The sequence below is a fragment of the Primulina eburnea genome, chromosome 6 (genome assembly GCF_022965805.1).
Source record: "Primulina eburnea isolate SZY01 chromosome 6, ASM2296580v1, whole genome shotgun sequence".
Taxonomy (NCBI): domain Eukaryota; kingdom Viridiplantae; phylum Streptophyta; class Magnoliopsida; order Lamiales; family Gesneriaceae; genus Primulina; species Primulina eburnea.
This window is the reverse complement of record NC_133106.1, coordinates 34,707,641-34,731,434: the sequence shown is the minus strand read 5'-3', so window position 1 is coordinate 34,731,434 and position 23,794 is coordinate 34,707,641. Positions and strand designations below refer to the sequence as shown.

General features: G+C 34.9%; 5 protein-coding genes across 5 annotated transcripts; 2 read left to right on the top strand and 3 right to left on the bottom strand.

The window, feature by feature from the left end:
• Positions 1–186: 186 nt before the first annotated feature.
• On the bottom strand, positions 187–4,361 carry LOC140834626 (vacuolar-processing enzyme). Its single transcript, XM_073199646.1, has 9 exons — positions 3,985–4,361; positions 3,059–3,223; positions 2,353–2,509; positions 2,167–2,252; positions 1,684–1,883; positions 1,202–1,250; positions 915–1,127; positions 544–747; positions 187–443 (listed from the first exon to the last, which is right to left on the bottom strand). Exons 1-9 carry the CDS (start codon positions 4,093–4,095, stop codon positions 261–263), a joined length of 1,368 nt encoding a protein of 455 aa, XP_073055747.1. The 5' UTR covers positions 4,096–4,361; the 3' UTR covers positions 187–260.
• A 2,293-nt stretch (positions 4,362–6,654) lies between these two features.
• LOC140834625 (hsp70-Hsp90 organizing protein 1-like) lies at positions 6,655–11,533 on the top strand. Its single transcript, XM_073199645.1, has 7 exons — positions 6,655–7,702; positions 9,718–10,006; positions 10,090–10,175; positions 10,263–10,486; positions 10,596–10,662; positions 10,743–10,802; positions 11,178–11,533. The coding sequence occupies exons 1-7, from the start codon at positions 6,800–6,802 to the stop codon at positions 11,289–11,291; spliced, it is 1,743 nt and encodes a 580-aa protein (XP_073055746.1). The 5' UTR covers positions 6,655–6,799; the 3' UTR covers positions 11,292–11,533.
• A 2,153-nt stretch (positions 11,534–13,686) lies between these two features.
• LOC140833543 (pectinesterase inhibitor 9-like) lies at positions 13,687–14,981 on the bottom strand. The gene has a single exon (XM_073197875.1). It carries the CDS (start codon positions 14,602–14,604, stop codon positions 13,996–13,998), a length of 609 nt encoding a protein of 202 aa, XP_073053976.1. The 5' UTR covers positions 14,605–14,981; the 3' UTR covers positions 13,687–13,995.
• Positions 14,982–15,446: 465 nt separating this feature from the next.
• On the bottom strand, positions 15,447–18,085 carry LOC140834624 (uncharacterized). Its single transcript, XM_073199644.1, has 8 exons — positions 17,890–18,085; positions 17,648–17,794; positions 17,221–17,318; positions 16,588–16,660; positions 16,451–16,511; positions 16,261–16,346; positions 16,072–16,161; positions 15,447–15,714 (listed from the first exon to the last, which is right to left on the bottom strand). The coding sequence occupies exons 1-8, from the start codon at positions 18,001–18,003 to the stop codon at positions 15,652–15,654; spliced, it is 732 nt and encodes a 243-aa protein (XP_073055745.1). The 5' UTR covers positions 18,004–18,085; the 3' UTR covers positions 15,447–15,651.
• Positions 18,086–19,756: 1,671 nt separating this feature from the next.
• On the top strand, positions 19,757–22,499 carry LOC140833542 (non-specific lipid transfer protein GPI-anchored 7-like). Its single transcript, XM_073197874.1, has 3 exons — positions 19,757–20,167; positions 20,600–20,635; positions 22,238–22,499. The coding sequence occupies exons 1-3, from the start codon at positions 19,852–19,854 to the stop codon at positions 22,312–22,314; spliced, it is 429 nt and encodes a 142-aa protein (XP_073053975.1). The 5' UTR covers positions 19,757–19,851; the 3' UTR covers positions 22,315–22,499.
• The last annotated feature ends 1,295 nt before the right edge of the window (positions 22,500–23,794 follow it).

Below are 23,794 nucleotides of genomic sequence, written 5' to 3'. Positions count from 1 at the left end.
AAACTTGCATGCAAACTTGTGATCACATACCACCGACACAAACGGTCTAGCGTTGGAATGGGATTTTGTCAAAAATATGCTACGTCTCAAACGATCCCTTGTTCTTATGGGCACGTCGTTTTAACTCTCATCTGCAAGATTCTTCTAATGATTCCAAAATAGAGTATAAATTTGTGCCAGGACCGATTCAAACAATTCCCAAGTTTATTATGTTACAGGAAAGGTTATCCGGTATTAACAATTACAAATAGTTGCAATGACTAGGCGCTATAACCAGATGTCATAGGATTCCAATTCGTGAAATTGTGTCTTCCACAGGCAGCCATACAAGCTTCCTCCATTTTTGCACTGGAAACCCCCTTATTGCACATGTTAGCAAATGCTCGCATGTGTTTCATGCCATACTGAGTTAATGAACCACAATGTGCCTCAAACAACCGAACCTGAGATGGACTCGTTTCAAATGACATCGAAAAAAATTTCAAGAAACATCTACACAAGCCAAGTGATAAAAAAGGAAAAAGAAAAAGAAAAAAAGCTTACCATTGATTTCAAACACTCCCAGTCATCCACTAGCGGCAAACCACGGCCTCTCACGGAACTAAGAACTGACGGGCCATTTTCTGGACCAAATAAAACTAGGCCAATGATATCTATGCTGTCATCCAACCGTTTTCTGTGCAATATTGTGTCGGTTATCTGCTTCATCAGTTCCGCCTTTTCCGTAGGGTCTTTTATGATTTTGTACTGTGAATATAACATACTCCTGTTCAGGTTATAAGCTACCTAGTCTCTATGACCTATGCAAACATATTACAGAGGGAAAAAAGAAAAAAAGGAAAGCTTGAACCACGAAATGTTTTAACCCCATAAGCTCGAGGCCTCGATTCCTATTTTTGTTAAAAATGGCTTACCCTTTCCCACAGAAATAGGAGATCTGCGTCCCTCTGGTTGACAACATCCATGTGAGATTTGGTGGGGTGTACCCTGTTTGGCGGAAAGTCCATGGTCGCAGGATCAAAACCTTGAAACAGAGATAGCTTCTCGGGTTTAAATTTCTTGTTTCCATATTCCATCACATGAGATCCAGTATTGTAGGTATTATGGTTAGACGTTCTGTCCTTCACCTGCATAAAACGCGTTTTAAAAATTCACATGTTTTCCTAGCATGGAGTTGGCAAGCATTTGATTTGAATATCACCTGTTGATATTGTTGCCCTACTGTCTCTCTTTCGAGGTTGTGAGATTCACTATAGCAAAAATGATTTAGAATGAGTAAAAGTAACTTTCCAAATTCCAATAGCTAATGCTACTAGGAAATATCAGCTTCAACAGCTATTCAATCTTTTACTGATGCACAATATTTACGAAGAATCAAGATATTGCAAAATGCAAGATCAAATATCTAGATTTCCCCGAGAAATCACTTTCAACATGCATGACACCTCAAAGAACTGATGCACCTTATTTACGAAGAATCAAGATATTGCAAATTGCAAGATCAAATATCTTAATATCCTCTAGAATCACTTTCAACATGCATGGCACCAGAAATTCTTTGAATGTTCATAAATCACCAGTGTGAAGGAAAGTTCATACAATCAGAGCATTGGCTGTGTAGCTCCATCAATAGTTTGAAAAGCAAACATCCAAGGACGACATTAAACAAAAGAAATCGAATACCTGTCTTCCATCCAAGCAACACTATACAAATCTCCCAAACATGTGATATACTCCGGAGGTGGAGCAGGATCCATCCCTGGACAATAAGTTCCCCAGCTATTCTCTTCTACATTTGATGCAGTTGTCACATAGATGTTCAGGTTATCTGGCATCATCCCTTCAAATAAGCTCCCACTCTCGCAAGCTTCAACATATATAACCTATAAATTTACATTTTAAGTTCACAGGTCAGCTTATAAGAAGAACCTGACAGGTAGAAAATTATGACATGACACACCATTCAGTGAGATAAAACAAGGGGGCTGAGGAGACTAGGAACATCAATAAAATTTATAATGATAGTGGCAAAAGCCAAATTTCTGGAAAAATAGACAGAGTGTCATTACTCTTGTTTTTAGCACCTCTTAAGATTTTAGTAATTAAACAATTCATTTCTCAACCAGCAATGCTCGAAAACAAGTCCAGAATCGTGAAACCACTTGCCATTTCTCTGTAGGTTCCAGATGCATGCTTCTTTTTCAGAACTTCAACAAAATCCTTTGCATAAAGGTATGGCATGTTCGGCATTCCTGAAATTAAAAGAAAACAAACCACGATTTTTCAATCGGTAAATAACACAATATTAGAGTCCAATTGATTTTTAAGTGATCAAGTATCAAAATAATTTACCTAGGACTCCTGGGCCACCATGATCAGAATAGTATATAAATATTCTATCATTAGGTTTACTATCGACAACTTTCCCGCTTCCACCTTTCACAGAACTTTTGTCTCCAAGTATCACCGCATATAAGTTCTCAGCAGTAACTTGGTCACCAGTGTAATCCTATAACAAGCAGCCGTCAAGGATATTTAGAATAAAGTCGTCAACTTGTTAATGTCAACTTATATTAAAAATCACTCTCAACGCCAACTTCATTTTTTCGAGCTCCACCATGTCTGAAAAAATCAAAAGATCATTTTCCCAACTTCACAAGATGTTTTCAAATTTTATCCAGAAATACATTATTTCACCTGTCACAAATTCCTGTCTATTCCTGCATATTATACAGCAAAAACATAACTTTGGCCTAACACACATGAAACAAAGGAGTAGATTGAGAACTAACCAGGAGCTTGAAATATAATGCAAGAGTGACATATGCTTATTATTGTCAAAACCACGTCCAAAACTGATCAATTATACAACTCTTTGTTCTAGACAAAACAATAGCAAATCCTAGACCAATAATAGTCCAAACCAAACAATAGCCTGGTATACACGATACTACAGCTAGCATTTCTTAACCGTAGAAATAAGATATATACAAAGAATAACTTTAACCGACAAGCAAAAATGCATGAGCAAATTTCCTTTCATCCAAATTCAGAATACCTTTGGAACGCCTTCGTAGACATCCCCACCTGTCGGATGGTTGATAATAATTCCTTTCCTTGGATTTAAATCCTTATTTGCGATATCATCATACATGAAAACTATGATGTTCTCATCTTTCAGACCACCTCTCTTCAGTATCTGGTATGCATGACAAATATCAGCCTGCATCATCAAAAACGTGAAGTTACAAATCGTAGTGTAAAATTTTCGATAAAACAGCAATTGGTACTACAAAAGTCGGGATCCAAGATCAAGTCCTCGATCGACTCCATGAGTTGTAAATTACTGCGATAGGGATCGTTTTGCAAGTAATAAATGTCCCCACCGAGAGCAAGTCGTGGCCGTTGGACTACTATACACTCTTTGGAAATTTATTAATAAATATTAACTAAAGAACATAACCAAGTGCCCAAAGGTTCACTAAATACGTTATGAGTGGCGCCTTTGAATACACCTCCACGGTACAAGTTCATGACTTGGATATTACTTCCAGATATAATTCTTTTTCTCCTACTTTCTAGTTTATATACGATGAAGGTTACGTGTTGAAATAGAACTTCTATTATGACGTATCTCCCAATCTCAAGCCTGTGGAAAAAGTGATTTCAACACGAACAGATAATATAATGGGCATTAAACGCCAACAGATTTCAGCAAAAATAAATCCTGAGTATTTTATAACCCATTTCTGACTACTTTGACCAAAACGCAAGAGAGGAAAACTCAGAAGACTTCCCTTTCTCTGTTCAAAACAGAAACTCTTTTTACACGCTATTCGAATTTAATGGATTAAAAGTTGAGGTGATTTAAAAGCAACTAGAAAACGAAAATCACAAAATATAAACACCACATATAATTAACCTCACACCACTTGGGAGTTGGGATGTAATTACGGTCAAGAAACATTTGAATAAAAACTTCACCTGATGCCGATAATTCCCATACCCATTCGAACCCGCCACCAGCACCGCCCATCTCGTAACTTTCTCCACCGTTTCGGCTCCCTCCACCGCAAACGAATCATTGGGTCCCATCGGTCTTGCCACCTTATTCCTCTAACTTCGAAAGACAGCGCCACGACCAGAATCATCACCACCAGAATGAAAGTAAAACAAGAAAGCGCCATCTTGAAATGCAACACACAGCTCAGTGCGTGCTTTTGTAGATATTGAAGATGAGTGCAGTCATGCAAAGCTGAAGAGTGACACCTGGGAGGGAAGAATAGGAAGTGGGTCCGCAACTGGAGATTGAGTAACATGTGGCTATGCACGGGGACATTGTCAATTTGTTATCAATCATTCAAAGATGTGATCTGGCCGTATCGAGAATTTCTAGGCTGGCTTTTTTAAACGGGACAACAATTTTTAAGAATTTTTTAAGAAATATCAAGTAGCAGATATTATTCAAAATATTTATGACGTAATAAATTAACATATAATTTTTTCTGAATAATTACCTTGATATTATAACATCTTGTCATTACAGTAGCACACAATATTCAAATAATAATAACCATCATCATTATTCTCTAAAATAATTTGATATTAATTTTTCTCCACTATAAAACCATTTTTTTATACAAAAATTAGAACAAGAGGTATTATATATTATTTATATATAAAATTTATGGCCGATGTCATTAATGTATTTTTCATGAAAACAATATTTTAAGTAATAGTGAAATTATTCCATAAAAGTGTACTATTTAAATTTAAAATATAAGTGACTGATAACATTAAAATTTGTAAGAAGAAATAATATATGTCATCTGGAACATATTTTAATAATTTACGATTTCATAAATTTATTTTCCACGAAAAAATGCTTAAATAATATTCAAAACATTTTTCATGAACAAAATTCCACTTGATTTTGTTTGCATTCTCATGCAAAGAAATAACGACCAATTATTTTTCAGAGACTTAAAAATTGGACTCTATATATATTTTTTCTCATTTTGGATTTGGATTTGGATTTGGATTGTAATAAAAATTAAAAGTTAATGAAATTGGGCTAATTCTTGTGGGCCTCTTAATCATTTTATGTTTGGTTTAGTAACTATTAATAAATTAAACCCAACAGTATAAGCTTTACTTTTCTGGGCATATGAGGCCGAGGCCTTTTGACCCTCTCCTGAGGTCAGGGCCTGGATCTTACAATTTTTGTTTCCTTACAACAAAGATGACGGAATCCTTACTCAAAGTCTCAAACAAGTGGAATAAGAACTCAAAACCACATGGATTTGGGACCTCACCTTTACGACATGATCAATTATCCATTTTTTTAAAAAATTTTATAATTTATTGATTTGTTAAATACAGTTCAATATTTTTAAATTTTTAGATTAGACTAGATTGTGAATATTAATATGTTTCTAACTCAATGATAATACTTGTCGTGTCTAAATCATATCCAGGGGCGGATCTAGGATTTCGAGACTGGGGGACCGCTTAGTTTATTTTGCGACGATTTTCTCAACAACCGTCGCTATATGACGACGGTTATAAGAAACCGTCGCGAATTTTGCGACGGTTTCCGTCACAACCGTCGCTAAGCCAAAAAAAAAAGAGGGATCAGGTTTCGAAATCGGGTGGAGCAAACGTTATAATTGGCTTTAGTCACTGAGATACATGGACGTATCATTCATTTTGGGGGGCCATGTATATATATATATGTTTATATATTTAGTTTAAAAAAAATTAATATATACTAAATTTTTTGGGGGGGGCCGTGGCCTCCGTTCGCCCTACACTAAATCCGCCTCTGATCATATCTATATATTTTTTGATATATCGTTGTATCTTAAACTAAAAATAGTAACTAATAGCACAGATTCATATGATTTGACGGAAAAAGATAGATATTTAAGGACATCTATATTGGTGTTGTTATAACTATTATCGTCTCTTCAAAAAGTTGTAAGATCCACATTTTATATATATATATATATATATATATATATATATATATTATATTAAAAAATTTATATTATCACATTCATTATTTGTGAGTCTCACTGTCCACTAATCTATTTTTATTATTTTTATACATTAAATAAATAAAATTTGTTTACATGATTATTATTTATATTATTACTTTTAATTTTTTTATTACTTCAAATTATTTTACGAGTGTAAAAGAAATGATATTTTCCTTTGTTATAATAATTTTTCTTGGACAAAAAAAATTATCTGTTGATTATTATATTATATTATTGTAGTATAAATGTATGAACTTATTCTTGTGCGTTTTAGATGCTAAGCCACCGCACTCAGATATTCATAGAAAATGGGAGAAATTGTGTTTACATTACAAATAGAATAAATTATAATTAATAATATTATTTATCCTATTTTACTGTTTTTTAACAACGTACTCTTTGGTCTAAAACACGATTGCATAGTTGTTGTTTTAAGTCTCTATTAAAAAAAAAACGTTTCTTATTTTCCATTATTGAGATTTGGGCCAGGAAATGCAGAATCATTTGGACTGGACCGAATTAGCTAAATTTGGATTGGGCCAATCTTTCACTTTTCCAGGTCAGAATATTCTTTACATTTACAGCAATTATTACTCTACTATGTTCCACGGCATGTCCCGATCTTTCTAGAAATCCCCGACCGAAACCTCTAGGAACTTCACCTTTTTTTTGTTTCTCAACCATCGTAAACCCTAATAGTCCTCCGCCCAATCAATTATCCTTTTCGCACTAAATTCTCTTAATTGTTGAAACCACTCATGGCCGACGAAGCCAAGGCCAAAGGGAACGCTGCATTCTCTGCTGGAAATTACACAGATGCCGTCAGCCATTTCACTGAAGCCATTAACTTGGCCCCTACCAACCACGTCCTATACTCCAATCGATCCGCCGCCTTTGCTTCCCTCGGTAATTTCTCCGAGGCCCTTTCCGATGCTCAGAAGACCGTCGAGCTTAAGCCCGACTGGAGCAAAGGCTATTCTCGTCTAGGTGCGGCACACATGGGCCTTCACAACTATGAAGATGCTGTATCCGCTTATAAAAAGGGTCTCGAGATCGATCCCAGCAACGAAGCACTGAAATCGGGATTGTCCGATGCCGAGGGGGCATCTGTCAGGGCCTCAAGGTCTAGGACCGTTCCGGGAGCTAGCCCATTCGGCGATGCTTTCGGTCCGGAGATGTGGGTGAGGCTGGCGAATGACCCTACTACACGTGGGTTTCTTCAACAACCAGATTTCGTGAAGATGATGCAGGATCTTCAGAAGAATCCGAATAATCTCAATTTGTATTTGAAAGATCAGAGGCTTATGCAAGCTTTGGGGGCTTTGTTGAATCTGAAGTTCCAAACAAGGTCACCGGAGGAAGATGCGGAGATGCCGTCGGCTGCAGATTCCTCATCATCTACTGCTGGTGGGTCAACGGAGTGGAAGAAGCCCGAACATGAGCCTGTGCCTGAACCCGAAACTGACCCAATGGAGACTCAGGAGAAGGAGAAAAAGGAGATTAAGGCCCAGGCCCAGAAGGAGAAGGAGAATGGAAATGCTGCGTACAAGAAGAAGGATTTTGAGACCGCAATTCAGCATTATTCTAAGGCCATTGATCTGGACGATGAGGATATTTCATTCTTAACTAATCGCGCAGCTGTTTATTTGGAGATGGGCAAGGTTTATTTCATTATTCCCTATTTTGGTTTGTTTTTAACGCAATTTTCTTATGATATCTAGTATTTTAGCGGTCAGTTTCCGTGGTAGTGTTGACCCTTTAATAGGAGTACGAAATTTTAATTACCTTGAGCATCAGATTTGGAGCAAAATTGTTGAATATATTGCTATCGTAGGTAACTAAATGTAAGAAGTGTAGTGTCGGTAAATTATTGGTTTAGCTATGTCTAGTCATTCATTTGGAAAGTGTCAGCACAATCCGGTTATCGGAAATCAGGATGTTTGAACTTTGAGAAAATGATGTTAGATAGAAAACTGCGAGAGCTAGCATATCTTATATATTAATCGTTAAATTGGGTATTAACTTTTGGAAAGCGGTGAAATTTATTATTTACCTTTTTACATAGTGAAATTAGGGTAAAAACGTGATCTACTCTTCTAACTCTAGTGATTGCTGCGTTGAGGTTGAAATATGTCAATATGCATTCATTTAGGTGTTTCCAGAAATGTAATTAATTTTACCAGCTAGAGCTACTAGGCATGTCTTTATTAGAGTGATTTGAGATTGTAAAATGTGCACTGATTTCTAATTTTTAACATCAAACTAATTAATCTGTATGATAATCTGACGAGCTTAAAGTATTATCAAATGATTTGATTTATCTATTACGGGCATCATATTCTATTCTCGTATGATTTTTCTGGAAGATGTGTGTTCGCATGCTCCAGATGCCCATGCTTGAGCTAGCTGAATTGGTACAATGTTAATAGTTCAAGGGTTTACGATTAGACCACACGAAAAATTCTAAATCTTGTCTTCTTTTTCAGATTATAATTTTATCTCATCTTTTTTCATGCATCTCATCTTCCGTATCATAGTTTTCAATCATGCGTAGAGCAAAGGTTGCCCGTGGCTATAGCGCGTAATAAGGGCTATTTGGAAGTAAAATGTAAAAAGTATATAAATATATAATATATAGCATATAGTAACATAAATTCGAGAGTTTATGTTTAAATAACAAATATATAAGTTCTAAAACTAGAAAACATAATCTAAGATTCATCTTCTTCGTCAAGATCGAGACCATCTTCTTCATTTGAAATTGCACGCTCGACATCATTCTCTTTTTCACTTTCTTCATCAAATCGAATTCACTAAGATCAACTGTAGTAAATGATCTTATTGGCTTTTTCCCTTAGGGGTCGCCTTCGAGGCCGTTTTGGCTTCATCAAAAAGATTTCTAACATCTTGCCCAGTCAAATCATAACCATAATGAACAAAGTCAGGCACTTCGTCCTCCATTCTCCCTACCAATCATTATTCATTAGCATCATCTACTTCTTTCAATATGATAAGATCAATGGTATCACGATTATCATATCTACGTTTCACAGTTCTGTTGTACTTAATGAACACCAAATCGTTCAGGCGTTTTTGCTCCATTTTTTTTTTTTGGAATGAAGCTGCTTTTATTTATATATTTTTATCAAGTCATGAGGCACGGGAACAAATTCTTAAAAAAATGTTTTGTAGCTTTGCTTTATGATAGCGCTCGCTACTTCGAAATGTAGTGCACGTAGCTACAGGGCTTTGCTTCGCGTCGCTGCGCGCAATAGCAAGCCCTATTGAGGACCGTTTTTCCTTTTTTTTTGCCGAAATTGTAGTGTTTTTGTCATGTTTCGCTTTTTATCTCGTTCAGTCTGTGTTTAATCCCATTTTTTAGAACATTGGTATGGAGTGTCAGTCTTTTAGTAATTCACAAGGGCCAGAATAAAATTGACCCTGTTGTTGTCTATCATTTGTGATGTTGCATGTGAGTAGCGTTTGTATATTTAATGCTATCAAAATTTTCTTTGCTTTGTTCGGCAAAATGGTGGTGTCTTTTGTCTTTTTGCCCCAAGGCAGCCATATTTTGTTAATGTTTCTCCTTACTCTCCTATACTGCAAGTAAAGTAACATATTTTCTTGTTGTGGTACTTATTTGAAGCTTTATGTCTTCATTTTGCTTTTGATTTAGTACGAAGACTGCATCAAAGATTGCGACAAAGCTGTTGAAAGGGGCAGAGAACTCAGATCAGATTTCAAGATGGTAGCCAGGGCCTTGACTAGAAAAGGAACCGCCTTGGTGAAAATGAGCAAAACTTCTAAAGATTTTGACAGTGCCATTGAGACTTTCCAGAAAGCCCTTACCGAACATCGAAATCCCGACACTCTGAAGAGGCTCAACGATGCTGAGAAGGCAAAAAAAGATCTAGAGCAACAAGAATACTTTGATCCACAAATAGCTGATGAGGAGCGTGAGAAAGGTAGGACAGCCTTTTCTGCTCATCTAGTAGAATTAATCGCATTAGACAGTAGATAATCAGGCAATTTTTTTGTTCAATTGCAGGTAATCAGTTTTTTAAAGAGCAGAAATACCCTGACGCTATCATGCACTATAACGAAGCGATAAAAAGGAACCCAAAAGATGCTAAGGTACTTTACATTTAGTGTTATGAGACTGTTTCTGTGTATACAGCTTCCTAGTAATTTTTATCATTTTTTATTTTGTCGAATTTGCAGTCATATAGCAATAGGGCTGCTTGTTATACAAAACTTGGGGCAATGCCCGAGGGACTCAAAGATGCTGAAAAATGTATTGAACTCGATCCAACTTTTTCGAAAGGTTACACCAGAAAAGGGGCCATCCAGTTTTTCATGAAAGAGTACCAGAAAGCATTGGAAACATACCAGGAGGGTTTGAAGCACGATCCTCGAAATCAGGAATTGCTTGATGGTATCAAGAGGTAGTTTGATTATTGCTTCTTTTTGTTGATGTTTCAACTCATGCTGCAGCTATGAGTCGTTTTTATTCCTATAGCATAATTATTTGGAGCCCATCCTGTTTTCTTGCAGATGTGTGGAGCAGATAAACAAGGGTAGTCGTGGAGATTTGACCCCAGAGGAACTGAAGGAGAGACAGGTAAACGCACTTTACTTTCAGCATCCTTGTAATTTAGATATGACTACTATTATGATTATGTATGTGCGCACTATTTACAGGCTAAGGGGATGCAGGATCCAGAAATTCAAAACATTTTGACAGATCCAGTAATGAGACAGGTACGGGTAAAAGATTCTTTTGTTTGCTGAACCCCTCACCATTGGATTATGCATATCTCACGGACATACCTGGTTCAGCTCATGATCAAATGGTGTTGAATGCACTTGTTGAGTTGATGTGATAGGCATAAAGTTATGTGGGGCATGAATTTCTCTAATACTTTTTGGCCCCATTTCTGTTTTCAATAGTCATAATTATGATACTTCTCGAGGTTGAGTTTTTTGGCCATATCTAAGGTTTGGTTAACTTATTGACCATTTGGCATATCTCAAGGTTAGCCTTAACCTTTGTTATTATTCAAACACAGTTGGTCATATTGTATTCTGGCTTTAGTATTGATTATAGATGTTATGCTTCTCGTGCTGGAATAATAGGTCCTAGTTGACTTCCAAGAGAATCCGAAGGCAGCACAGGAACACATGAAGAACCCTCTGGTGATGGACAAGATTCAGAAGCTGATCAATGCAGGAATCGTCCAAGTCAAATAAGCAAAGCTCGACGGGATAATGAGGAAAGAGCGGTAATTAGACATCTATTTAATGGAATTGGTGTAACCTATCGCATTTTTACAGTTCCGTGGTATTTTGATCCGTGTCCCTTCTCATATGTCTACTCACATTTGGAGCCTGTATGACGGAGTTGCTACTCACAGATTAAGCTTAATTGAGAAATTTCCTGTTAAGAATTATTGTCGTTGATCCTTTGGTGAAAAGTCGTTTTAGATTTGTAAGTTGGTGTGGTGGTATTTTTATGCATTGACAGCTTTCTGTTGGAGCCATTTCTTGTGAAGTACTTTGGCTCGGTTACACCTCTGACTTCTGACTTGAAAAATGGATGTGTTTGAGTGGGTGGATTTTATTTAAATGGAGTTATTTGATTTGATATTGTATCTGATATTATTTATGATCAATTAGTTTGATCAGGCTGTTTTGTTTTTTAAGCCTGGTCAAATTTTTTTAAAAAAAAAGAGCCTCATGTAGTGTATTTGTTCACTACATTGGGGTTATTTTTTCAAAAAAAAAATTTGACCAATTCTATTTCTTCAAATATCTCGAGATCTATTCAGTGGCTTGCATTTTTTTTCCCAAAGAGAAATTGATCAGCGTGTACACTGAGTTGAAAAATGAATTCGATGATTTTGGGTTTTGGCGAGAAAGTATTCTGTGTATTTTTTTAATAAAAAATTCGATCTAAGCAAGTAAAATTAAATGGAAAACCCAAAGTCCGATTTCAGCTAGTTTCCGGTGAATTAATAAAGGTAATGAATAAATAACTTAAAACTAATAAAATAAAATTTATCTATCTTCTTTTGGTAATATTTGAGGCAGCGTGATCGGATTGGAGCGATAGTGAAAATATTCGATCATATCGGTCTTATTTACGTTGACATTTTAATTCCATGGTACGAATAACGCTAAACAAACCCATTTCCTAATCATTTTTATTAATGGCCATCGCGTCTACTTTTTAATCCCAGGAAGTTTTGGGGCCCGTTTATTGAAGAGGGATTTGGAACGTGAAACAAACTGTCTTGAAATAAAAATAAATTTGTGAGAGAAAAAATAAATCGATATTCTTTTCTTGAAAATTAAAAATGTATGATTTGAATACATAATTAGTTGACAGGAAAAGGGTAAAAAATTTTGTGAGACAGTCTCACATGTTGTATTTTGTGAGACGAATATCTTATTTGAGTCATCTATGAAAAAATATTATTTTTTATTGTGAATATCGGTAGGATTGACTCATCTCACAGATAATAATTCGTGCGACTATTTCACAAAAGACCTACTCGAAAACCATTCATAAAATTTTAGTAGAGAAAAATATATATAAAGAATTATGAATCGATCTCACGCATATCCAATGAAATAGTGGATACCTTTACTGCTGGATTGTGTAATTAGATGTCCAAATCTAAAATCGATTACATTTCTTTACTTAATTATCATCATATTATTTTTATTTATGCATCCACCATTTTCATGGAGGAGTTTGAAGAGAATGCGATCTATCGAAGCAGAGTATAATTTATATTTAGTTTTATAATCTTCTTTTATTTTATTTAATTTTATCTATATATATATATATATATATTATTAATGATATTTTAAAAAGGTATAATTTATATTTAGTTTAGCATATTAATATAAAACCTTCAACCAGTACATAAACAAAAATTTCACGTGACAGGTAGGTTTCACATGGTACGCACATCAATGAATCAACGCTAGTCAATTATGATTTTTTTCCCAGTGTAACTCATCTTAATACGTGAAAAATAGAAGACTGATATATTATTTCAAAATTATATTCTGAAATATGATGTATGTTTGATTTTTTTTTTGGAAAGAAACGTTTTGATAATGTCGAATCAAACTAAAATTATATCACTTTTTAAACAAAATATGTTTTACGAGTTATTTTAAAATTTAGTTTCTCAAGTTAAAAAAGTTTATTTGCTTAATTTATGAATCCACCCGAGATGAAAGTACGTTGTTTTCATATTCTAAAAAAATGAAACGAAATACGTACAACCGTAAGTCTCGCATCATGCATGCCCGTTATCCGTCATCATGCACGTGACCGCAAATGTGAGCGCAAGAGATATAATATTCTAATATTAGGTTTGCTTTGATTTTAATTTTTTTTTCTTTTTGTAATTTCAAAGTTAATTGGCAAATTAAATCGTATTCAAAGTTTTGAGTCTTACAACAAACTAAATTATTTGTATTTTTAATCCTTGTAATTGTTGGGAGCACGTGGGATGATTTTTTCACTTGAGAAAATATAGTATATAGACGTACTATATATGTGAGTTTTCATTGAAATAGAAATTGGTAAATGCAAAATCCACTTGCGCATTTGGGGGACAAAGGTTGAATTTTTTCCACTTTTTTGCAGCAACCATTGGACTGTGGTTTTGGTGAGGTCTACCCCAATCCGATGACTTTCCCGCATACATTGAGAAGTTCTCCCGGTAGAGGTTAGAATGAAACATTACAAGAAAACAATATTCTCCAAATCCTAATAGTTATTACCTCATGTGAACCACAAACAAATTACACTAAAAAACATTAAACACAAAGCTGATAAGAAACCTTACAGAGTAACGTTACTCAGTTTATTCAAAACACCTCTGCAAAAGTAGGTATCTGATCATGGTAAATTAACACAAAATGAAAGGCAATTTCATGCATGCGTAGCTGCAAAGCGATTAACCAATGCAAGTGCATTACTTGTAACTTGTGCGCAGTACGAGACTCTACTCCTTATAGCCACCTTCGCATATCCATTCGTGGCAGACCCCGAGAATCCATCCAGGCACGTAGTTTGGTCTGTCAGAGCCGAGCTAACCCATGTCTGCACGTTGCTAACGTGCCATAAGAAATCCTGATCGTTCATAGGACGTTTCATCCCCTCAAGCTCCTTTATTGAACTGGTGAGCTGATTGACTGCGTTCCCTATATTGTCTACACAATCTTTTGTGGCTCGGAACACAATCGGTTTCATTCCCTTCCCGGTAAGAAGTTTGGAGACGAAGCTAGACACATATAGGGCTCGACTTAGACTTATTGAAAGAGCAATTTGAGCTAGGTTCCAGGGGCTTTTCTGGATTGTGGTGGAGTAATTGGAGAGGCATTGGATGCACAGAGCCGGATAGCGAGTGGACCCGCATTCTTCTTTGATAAACTCTATGGGATTAGGGTTTGAGTGAAGAGCAAATTCTGCTGATATTTTAACAGGTATTTGTTGCGAAGATAAGAGAAGAAGTGCCAAGAAAATGATGTGTTTTGCCATTATAATTTCGAAGTGTTTAAGCAAGTGTGTTCGGGGGAGTTTTATGCTGAGTTTAGACGAGCTTCTTTGAAGGGCCACCTAACCATTTTTTATTTTTTATTTTTTTTTGTGATAACAAATATACACGATTTCAAAAATGTTGTCAGCAAAGTAACAATATACTGTAACAAACATTGGCAGAACTAAAATAATAGACAAAAGTTGAAAATATTGTTTATAATAATGGACAAGTCAAATCTAAGTCAGGGTTGGTGATGGTGTTTAGTGTTCAACTCAGATTTTAACAATAAAAAGTTTGTCGTGTGTTAAAAGCGAAATCTCTGACAAATCAAAACTTATTTTGTTCACACATGCCCAAAATGGCAGAGAGCTGTCAATGTGATCTTTGCATCGTTATGCTGTGCTTATCTGCTGTTCTTCGTTGTTTAAACTTTAAACTTATTTTAAGTAACAATTATATATATTATTAAATATATTAAAATGGTTTAGATCCTCCCCTCAAAATTGGTTATGTCCATATGATATTATTTTGAATTCAAATGATCAAATCATCTAATACAAAAAATAACATTCTCAAAGTAACATCGAACAAATGTCTCATAAGGTTTTAAAAGAAGTTTAATTGTTGGTTGTAAAAGAATTTTAAATTTTAATAACGTAACATGAATTATAAATAAATTTTAAAAATAAAGCATAAATTTTCTAAACAAAATTACTAGAGATTTTTGCAATTTGCATGAAAAAGTAGGGAGAAATGACTGCCCTTTGGCTCACTCTTGCTCAATTGCCCCATAATTACTAACTTAATTAGATAAAAAAAAAACGGACAAAATTCCAAATTCTTAATATATATTATACAAATAAAATTTGATCTTATTCAATGAAAGAGACTGAAACTATTCGAAACTATAGGACAAAAGCCAAGAAAACGAACTGTATCATTAGCTAATTGCTGATCCCGTGATTAAGATCCCCCCTATAATCTTTCTGCATTTAGATTTAGAAGAAAAGGCTACAGAATACCCAACTCCACATCATATTGTTCAGTCAAACGGTTATGTACTTGAGCATCGTCCCACGAAGCTTTTCCATATATGCTGCAGCTTGCGTCTGCATCCAAAAGTTTTAGTAAAAAGTATTAGAAATCTAAACAAAGAATTAAATTTGAGAAATTTCAGTTGTAGAAGATAATGCATTGCATGATTATCCTAAAGTGATTTTGCTGTCCGATGAAAGAGAGAGCCCTTTTCGGAGAGGCTAAATGTATGCATATAGAAATAGCAAAATAAAAAAAAAACAAGAGCTTTGGGTACATGTATTGATTCCGATACTGAAGGTTTTTTTCAATACCTAGAGCCTCGAGATTTTCTTACATAAAATCTCAGGGATATTCTTTTCCAATTGAAAGATGTTTTGTTCAGTTATGATTAGAAATGGATAATAATTCTAGCTTTTGGCATCCATCACCTGGTTAGCTTGATGCGCATCAGCGATATTTTCATCGAGAAGTGTCAACAAAGATCTATTCACCTCATTCCGCTCAACCAAGTCCAATAGCTGCATGCAACAACATGTTACCAATGACCCTAAAGAAATTAAACTCATATACATCCCAAGAAACAAGGGTCCGATAAATAAATTGAAGTAATTGCATACAGTAGCCTTGACATTCTTTGATGTCAAGATTTCCATTAAGCTCTTCCTTGCTCTTATGAGTTCTGTTTGCAATTTGTCATATGCTTCTGCAGAAAAATTTAAGTACAAAATGAAAAATTAGTATATTTCTAGACAAATAAATAAATGGAACTACTCTTACATGACTCTAATGAGAGAGGAATATAACAACCTATTCCTTCTTCCAAAGCCTTTTGAAGCGTTTCGAGCTCAATTACTCTGTCTTCAATATCCTACATGGAAATAATTGGATACAGATACTTCTTTGATCTGACTGTAAACCAAGTGAGGCACGGTTTAGAGACAAACCTGAGTTTTGGACACAGCAAACCTCAGTTTTCCGAGTTCCAGTCTCAGATACGAGAAAAACTCATCGTCCAATCTGCATACAGAGAATACAGATTCACGATAAAAAAGGGAGAGGTTTTACATCATTAATGTTCTACATCCACAAGTATAATTATGCGGGGCGGCTCCCCTTCAATCTATTTTTTTCTTAGAACACAAGTGTGAACCTCCAAACTTTCTCCTTTCACTTCCCATCAACACCCAGGACCACCTCCAACGATGATTTCGGTATATTACAGAAGCATGTTTCCGAAGCTTGGTTCTTGGGTAGGATAACAGCTGCTCCCCTTGAATAAATTTTGTTGATTGCTACTTGCTATTATAACTCTTCCGGTTAATTGGAGCAACATTTAATTTTCTCAAATAAAAAATTAAAAATCTAAAACTACCAACCAATGTACAGACTAAAAGATTTGGTGACAAAACAAATTAAAGAACTTTCGACTTTCTTCAGGATGAAATTTTCCAACATATAGCATGATGCAAGTTATATTCGACGCAAGGACAGTTACCTTTGAATCTCATGCTGACAGTATGCGTGATATGCAAGTATAATGAATGACTTATTAAATCAGGAAGACAATAAAGACTGACCTGGACCTCAATCTTGCAATCTCGAATTCGATCTCCCGGGCTTCAGTGTCAAGTAAATACTCAACTAGCTCAGCTGTAGTATCCGGTATCACCCGAGACTAATGTAACATGAAAAAAGATCAAACATTTTATTAAATAAAGATTACGATTTCCAAAGTAAGCATTCCGTTGCTGGTCAAATCGATTAGAAAGTTTTTTTTTAAAAAAAAAAACATAAAAATTACGCTTCATTCTTTTCCTTTTAATTTGCTAATCAGCTACTCAGAAAAAGTTCGCCTAACAAGTCGTATATTTTTCGATTCAATTAAGCGGAAAAATTTCCCACTTCACAACTAATTCGAAAAAAAAAAATCAAACCAAGAATTTTCTGAGCAAGCACATATTAACTTTGGATTGTATGACGCGAGACGCTATGAAAAAAACCCACCTCTCGAAGAGATCGGCGGCGGTCTTTCTCTTCGCGGACTTGGCGTTCAAAGGCTTCTCTGGCATCCGCGTCCTTGTCAATGCGTCTCTTGAACTCCAACCTAGAGATATGACCAGGTTGGGGAGATCCCAGAATGCCTTCAGGATCCTTCCTCCCCAAACCAAACGAAAATTCATTTTCAATCCATTAGAACAACATGTCAGGTATGTGGTGTGTGCAAAAGAGAAATGGAAATAAGTTACCCATCCTATGCATAAAATTTTAGCTGCTTGATTTCTGGGTTTTGTGAATTTCGTGGTTTCGAAAGGGGAAAGAGGATTTGAAACAGCGAGAGTGAATCCAAGAAAAGAGGCCATGAATGGCCGCGGTTGAAAGACTGTGGTTGTTCGTTATCCGTTAAAACACAGTACCCATATTCAGCATCGTATCTCTTCCTAATCATATATACATATAAATTACAAAAATATCATTTAATCTAATAAATCTTTTTTTTCCTATCTATTATCTTCGAAAAATGAAAATATCATGTACATATACTATAACTCATTTTTAATTAAAAGATAAAAATATTCAATCTTTAAAAAAAAACTGAGATTACATTAACTATGGTAAATCGCAATGGACAAATTTTGTGCAACATAGTTGCCCGGAAAGTATTAATCGAGATAATAGAACTCCTGACATTGGGAACCGTGGGATTATTGCTATTGCTATTGCTATAAGATATTGTCATAATTTTATATCTAATGGTTAAAATTATGAATAATGCTAGCTCAGATTGGTATTTGAGCCAAGTACATGCCTAACAAGCTCTAGTAAAGTTTTGGGCCGGTCTCTGTAGACTGGTGTTAATGGACCTAAGATTCAGCCCAACCCATTCAGAAAGTTGGCATCGCTACTGAAAAAAATAGTACAGATATAGCTTATCGTTCACACCACATAAGCTTGACCTTTCGTTTGCTTTAGTATTTTGGATGCATGACGAAATAAGTTTGAGAATGACCAATTAATTAGTTTCACCTAGCGATGGATGCCCATTGATCTTGGTCACGAGTTCATTAAAACTTGGATTTTCCTTAATTAACTATTCGATTTTTACATATTCAGCGTCAATCTGATCAGAGTTGGATTTTCTTGTATATATATAAGTTGGATGATGGATGCAATTAATGTTTTCTTTGATATTTTAAACTCCTCGATTAAAACATGTCTCAATGCATGTTAATTACATATGTATATACATTTTTTTCCTACGGGAAGATAATAGTTGCTATAAGAACACGTCGTGAAGTTGTGTTTGTGCGAACACATACAATAATATTTTAGACTTCCACATTAGTTTAAGGTGCATCAATAAATCCCAAATTTCATTCCATATTTCTTCGTTGATTAATATTCCGAGTCTCCTAAACACCCATGACTTGACAGTTTCCAAATTAGACGCAGATTGCTTAATTAGAAAGTTACCATTACTAACCAAGCAAATAATTAATTATCTTCTATTTTTCGTAATAACCAGTCTACTGGTCAAACGCCAGAGTCCAGGCTGGAGCCACATGTTATTGTCAGCATACCCATTTTGCCCCCTTTTTTTAATGCCGTGACCCAGCATTTAAGTCGGCATATTCTATTGGTACCGACTGTTTCATTTTTATACGAAAGACCATTTCCTCCGACTCTTGGAGATGGCTCGATCATTTCTCAGGCCGATTTCTTGATTAAAACAGCTAATTAATCGAGGAAAAAGATAATTATAATTCATATCGGGTCAATTTTCTTTTGAAAGATGCTAAAGTACTCATTAGCATCATGTCTAGGTTCGATCACATACATACATACATACATATCTCTCTTTCTGTGTGTGTGTCTACTTAAAGTTATGTACTCCAAGAGTAACTGTTTAGCAAAATAATTTATTGAAGTTACTAGAAATATATATATCACATCTTGAATTGGTAAATGATTAATGTTGATATTAAAATAAATTTTGATTATTCCACCGAACTACTTATCAAACAATAGACTTGGTACTATCGTTTCGACAGCTGATCTTTTGTTGAAGTTAGAATGTTAAAATCTGAAAAGAATACTTTATGACAACTACTCCGTTTTATTTGTTTGTTCCTAGCTTGTCTCTCTTTTACAAATAGCAAACACCTGACACACCTTTTTTTCTTTTCTAGCCCAAAGAAAGGAATTAGAACATGGCAAGAACGACCACCACGATAGCAATAGTTTTGGCGGTGGCGCTGCTGGCAGTCGCCACCAGCAGAGTAGCGGAGGGTCAGTCAACAGATTGTGTATCTAATCTGTTGCCGTGTGGACGGTACCTGAACACCACAACTACACCGGGCGCAGATTGTTGCGCCGCCATCAAACTAGTGGTGACTACTCAACTTGATTGCCTGTGCAAGCTTTATAACCAGCCTGGGGGATTGGGTGCTTTCGGGATCGACCCTCAGCAAGCCCTTGCGCTTCCCAAACGCTGTAATCTCCCTAATGACGTCAGTGTCTGCAACGGTATGAATCCCGTTCTAAATCTTCTGCCCCGAATTTTTCTTAACTAGTAAATCATTGTAAGACGCAAGAAATGAGGAAATGAAATTGACGTGCTACAGCTTGTTGACGAGGCGTCATATGGACACTTGAACATTTTAAGGGTATAAATATAAATATATATTGATATTCACTCCTTAATTTCATTGATATATGTATTAGCAAGAAAGTGTAATTGTCCGTTTTTCTAATTTGCTAATTATATATGACTTGGTGGATCGTTTGTTATTTTGCTCTTGATCATGGACTTTTACTGCGATCTCTTATAATATATCATAAACGACAACCTTTAGATTGAATACTCGGGCGCACATACCGTGTGTGCTACGAAACTCGTATAAAGTAAATCTGCATTGTACTAATAGAAAGTGTTTTTGGTTTCTTCTGCCTCTACAGCTTCAGCTCCAGGTTCTTCCGCTGTCCCTCCTCCAGGTAACTGTTACCTTGCTTCTTCTCACTCTATTATTATTTTCTATTGAGCCCTTAAGTTTAAAATACGTACCCTAGGATTTCTATACCTATGCAAATATCTTTTTTTATATTATTGTCATACCCCGAACTTGGCACATCCAAGCGTTACTTTGACCATGTATCTCTTATAACAATTACTTTGTATTCGTTCTCGTTTTGTGAAAGATGGGGTCTCACAATTATAGTCGGGAAAGAGAAAGAAATTTGATAATTATGATATGGATGTGTTCAAACAGATGAGAAGATTCGTTATAAGCTGACCATTACTTGTCAAATTAATAGCATAACGTGGTCTTGCTGTAACATCTATATTGACCGAATCGAAACAATATTTTACCCTTTTGTTGACATTGATAAGCAAACACAAGCTAGGTGCTTATGTATAGCAAATAATTCCTAATTAATTTAGTTTTAAAATATAGAAAAATCCTAATCCTTAACATGTAGGTGAGAGAAATTAATCACATCAAAATAAATTTGAAATTTTTGTAGTAAAATGGTGTTTTGGGGAATGTATGTTGTGCATGATGATGACAATTAATAAATGAAGTTACGTAATGATATATAGGTGACCACATTTTTTATATGAAAAACATGACGAATTTAGTCGAGCAAACTAATCTTTATCCGCGTGTTTCTTTTACTACATGTTAATAGATTACGTCGACGTTTTATGTTGAAATTGTTTAAGAACATGGTAAGGCTCGACCAGGTTTAATTGGGTCTGATTTTTTTACTGCAACCATGTGAACTATAAAACAAATGTTTTGATCTGTGACTCTCATGCATGATGTGTTTGGATATGGAAGAATTTGAGGATAGATTATTTGAATCGTTAGAGGAAGTAAACTCATTTTTTTCTGATAAAACTTTTGAAACCCATGAATTTATATTTCTTTAGCTACAGTCAGAAGTTATTTTTCTATCGTTTAAATCATCAGTTATTGAACTAATTTGAAATCCATAAAATTTTCCCAAAAACCCATTGTTGAAATCCATCAATCCTAGCAAGCATTTTGGTATATGCGTATGGGAGTAGAAAATTCTAAAAAAAAATTGATATACATTTCACTTGGTAATAATTTCGGATTGTAAATTTGAAGCCCATGAGGTCGGGCTCTGGTTGATGGATCTGAATTTGACAAAACCTCTTCAAGGAAATGACTCGAAATGGATTTCAAAGTACTCTAGCTTAGGAGGATTTGGAATACACCTTGTGTTGAAATAAGGTCATAGGGATTTGAAATTTAAGAAATCCAAAAATTATTCAAATATGCATGAAAGATTTGAAGTTCCCTTCATTCTTAGAAAATTTCTAAATCGTAAATGCTTCCTGTATTTTAGGTTTTCAGTTGAGGTTATCATTAGGAGCTTTCAGATTATATGAAAATTTAATTACGAGGTTCGAATTCGAGTTTTAATTTCTCCGAACTGTGGAGAGGAATTATATACGTCAGTACCCTTCATAAAAAAAAAAAAAAGAATTAGCTGTCTGAAGTTCTTGCTTATTATATGTACAACTGTATATATTCCTTGGCCTGTTATTAAAATTGATTTTGACAGGGAATGGCGTGGACAGAATTTCATGGATCGGAATGCCAGCCCTACTCTTGGTTTTGGCTACTATGTTTCTTTATTGAGTGAACACTTCACTGTTAATAATTTGCTAAGCTATGATGATTTTTTTTCCACTAATACGTTGAGATACGTTAATCAGTACTGTTGCGGAATAATGTATTCGATTTTATGTTCCCCTGTATGATTTGGAGTTTGAACTTTTCAGAAAGCTTGAGTTTGCCGGTCAAGGTCAAAATAATTCAATCTAGACTGAGTATGTATCGAGTCGATCCGAATAGATTAAGTCATGAGTCGACTCGTTCCAGTTTATAGCAACCCCCTCCCCCTCACCCCAACCCCTCTCTTTACATTAAGAAAACTACAAAATTTGGAGCTTGGTTCACAATCTGGTGAAAATTGATCTGGCAATGCTCGATCCGATTAAACCGGATATTCATCAGGCCTATCATTTTTCATTTAGCCCCATTCGAACTCCTGCTGGGCAGGTCCACTAACCCATCTTAACCCGAATATCCACAATTAAATTTTAAAAAAATGTTTGCTTTTTTATGAGGCATTGAGGCTCATAAATTTGTGTGTGAGATTGTCTAGTTAAGATATAAAAACAAATGTTGAGATATTCATTTATGAAAAATGAACGATTCCTTATTATATTTTCATATTCTCTATCTTAGTATTATTATTTTTGAATAAAATATGTTGTTTAACTCGAACCTGGATGGACCCATATTAGATGGACTAATTAATGTTTAAAATATAACATAGTTAGAAATCTTACTACAATTTATTTGGATTGTCCGAGTTCCAAAAGTATATTCTATTTTTTAAACAAAACCATTATATTAGATCCAAAGACTAAAATATTAAAGAAACAATCCAGATATAATAAAAAAAATTCTAAATTTAATGTGCCCTCTGATGTGATGTTAAGATCTAAATATGGTAGAAGTGACACATTATATAAAATTGTGGCCGACGCACCAAACTCAATTCCTGCATAGTCATTCCTGAAAGCTGTGTGGAAATCAAGAATGAGATGTACTTTGTAATTATGAGTGCCCTTGACTCTTTCCAATGATAAAAATACAATTGAAATAAAAGTCCATCAACTTTACTGGTCGTTTTTAAAACTGAAACAAACTAATCAGATCATCTTCTCTGAATTTTGATGGAACGGAGGAGGGTATTAGTGTTTTCATTTAAAAGAGTTTGTAGTGTCAAATTTGTTGGTTGAATATGGGTTTTAGGATTTAACATGATCCATAGATAAATTATCATGTGATGATATCCAGTTAAATAAGTACATAAAACAGTTTTAAATTTTAAATTTCTGAATAATTATATTAAAATCCATGAGTTATTCAATTATTAGATGGAAAAATGATAATTAGGGGAAAATTTAGATTTTTTACGCTTTGTTCCTACGGAGGTAGTTAGCAAAAGAATTTTGATCAAACATTTTTTTAAAAACAATGATCTTCTCATGTGAATTTGAAAACACTGAAACATACTTAAAGAAAATAATTTTTAAAAAATGAAGTT

Bases quoted from the DNA above. Each gene is read 5' to 3' on its own strand.
- LOC140834626 (XM_073199646.1), bottom strand. From the start codon at position 4,095: ATGGGACCCAATGATTCGTTTGCGGTGGAGGGAGCCGAAACGGTGGAG. The intron at 3,224-3,984 runs GTGAAGTTTTTA...TTGATGATGCAG, and splicing joins ATGGGAATTATCGGCATCAG to GCTGATATTTGTCATGCATA. The intron at 1,884-2,166 runs GCAAGTGGTTTC...GTAAATTTATAG, and splicing joins CTGGAACCTACAGAGAAATG to GTTATATATGTTGAAGCTTG.
- LOC140834625 (XM_073199645.1), top strand. From the start codon at position 6,800: ATGGCCGACGAAGCCAAGGCCAAAGGGAACGCTGCATTCTCTGCTGGA. The intron at 10,487-10,595 runs GTAGTTTGATTA...GTTTTCTTGCAG, and splicing joins TTGCTTGATGGTATCAAGAG to ATGTGTGGAGCAGATAAACA. The intron at 10,663-10,742 runs GTAAACGCACTT...CACTATTTACAG, and splicing joins AGGAACTGAAGGAGAGACAG to GCTAAGGGGATGCAGGATCC.
- LOC140833543 (XM_073197875.1), bottom strand. From the start codon at position 14,604: ATGGCAAAACACATCATTTTCTTGGCACTTCTTCTCTTATCTTCGCAA.
- LOC140834624 (XM_073199644.1), bottom strand. From the start codon at position 18,003: ATGGCCTCTTTTCTTGGATTCACTCTCGCTGTTTCAAATCCTCTTTCC. The intron at 16,512-16,587 runs GTTTGTCTCTAA...ATTTCCATGTAG, and splicing joins TTGCTGTGTCCAAAACTCAG to GATATTGAAGACAGAGTAAT. The intron at 16,347-16,450 runs GTTGTTATATTC...ATTTTTCTGCAG, and splicing joins GGCTTTGGAAGAAGGAATAG to AAGCATATGACAAATTGCAA.
- LOC140833542 (XM_073197874.1), top strand. From the start codon at position 19,852: ATGGCAAGAACGACCACCACGATAGCAATAGTTTTGGCGGTGGCGCTG. The intron at 20,168-20,599 runs GTATGAATCCCG...CTGCCTCTACAG, and splicing joins TGACGTCAGTGTCTGCAACG to CTTCAGCTCCAGGTTCTTCC. The intron at 20,636-22,237 runs GTAACTGTTACC...TGATTTTGACAG, and splicing joins TTCCGCTGTCCCTCCTCCAG to GGAATGGCGTGGACAGAATT.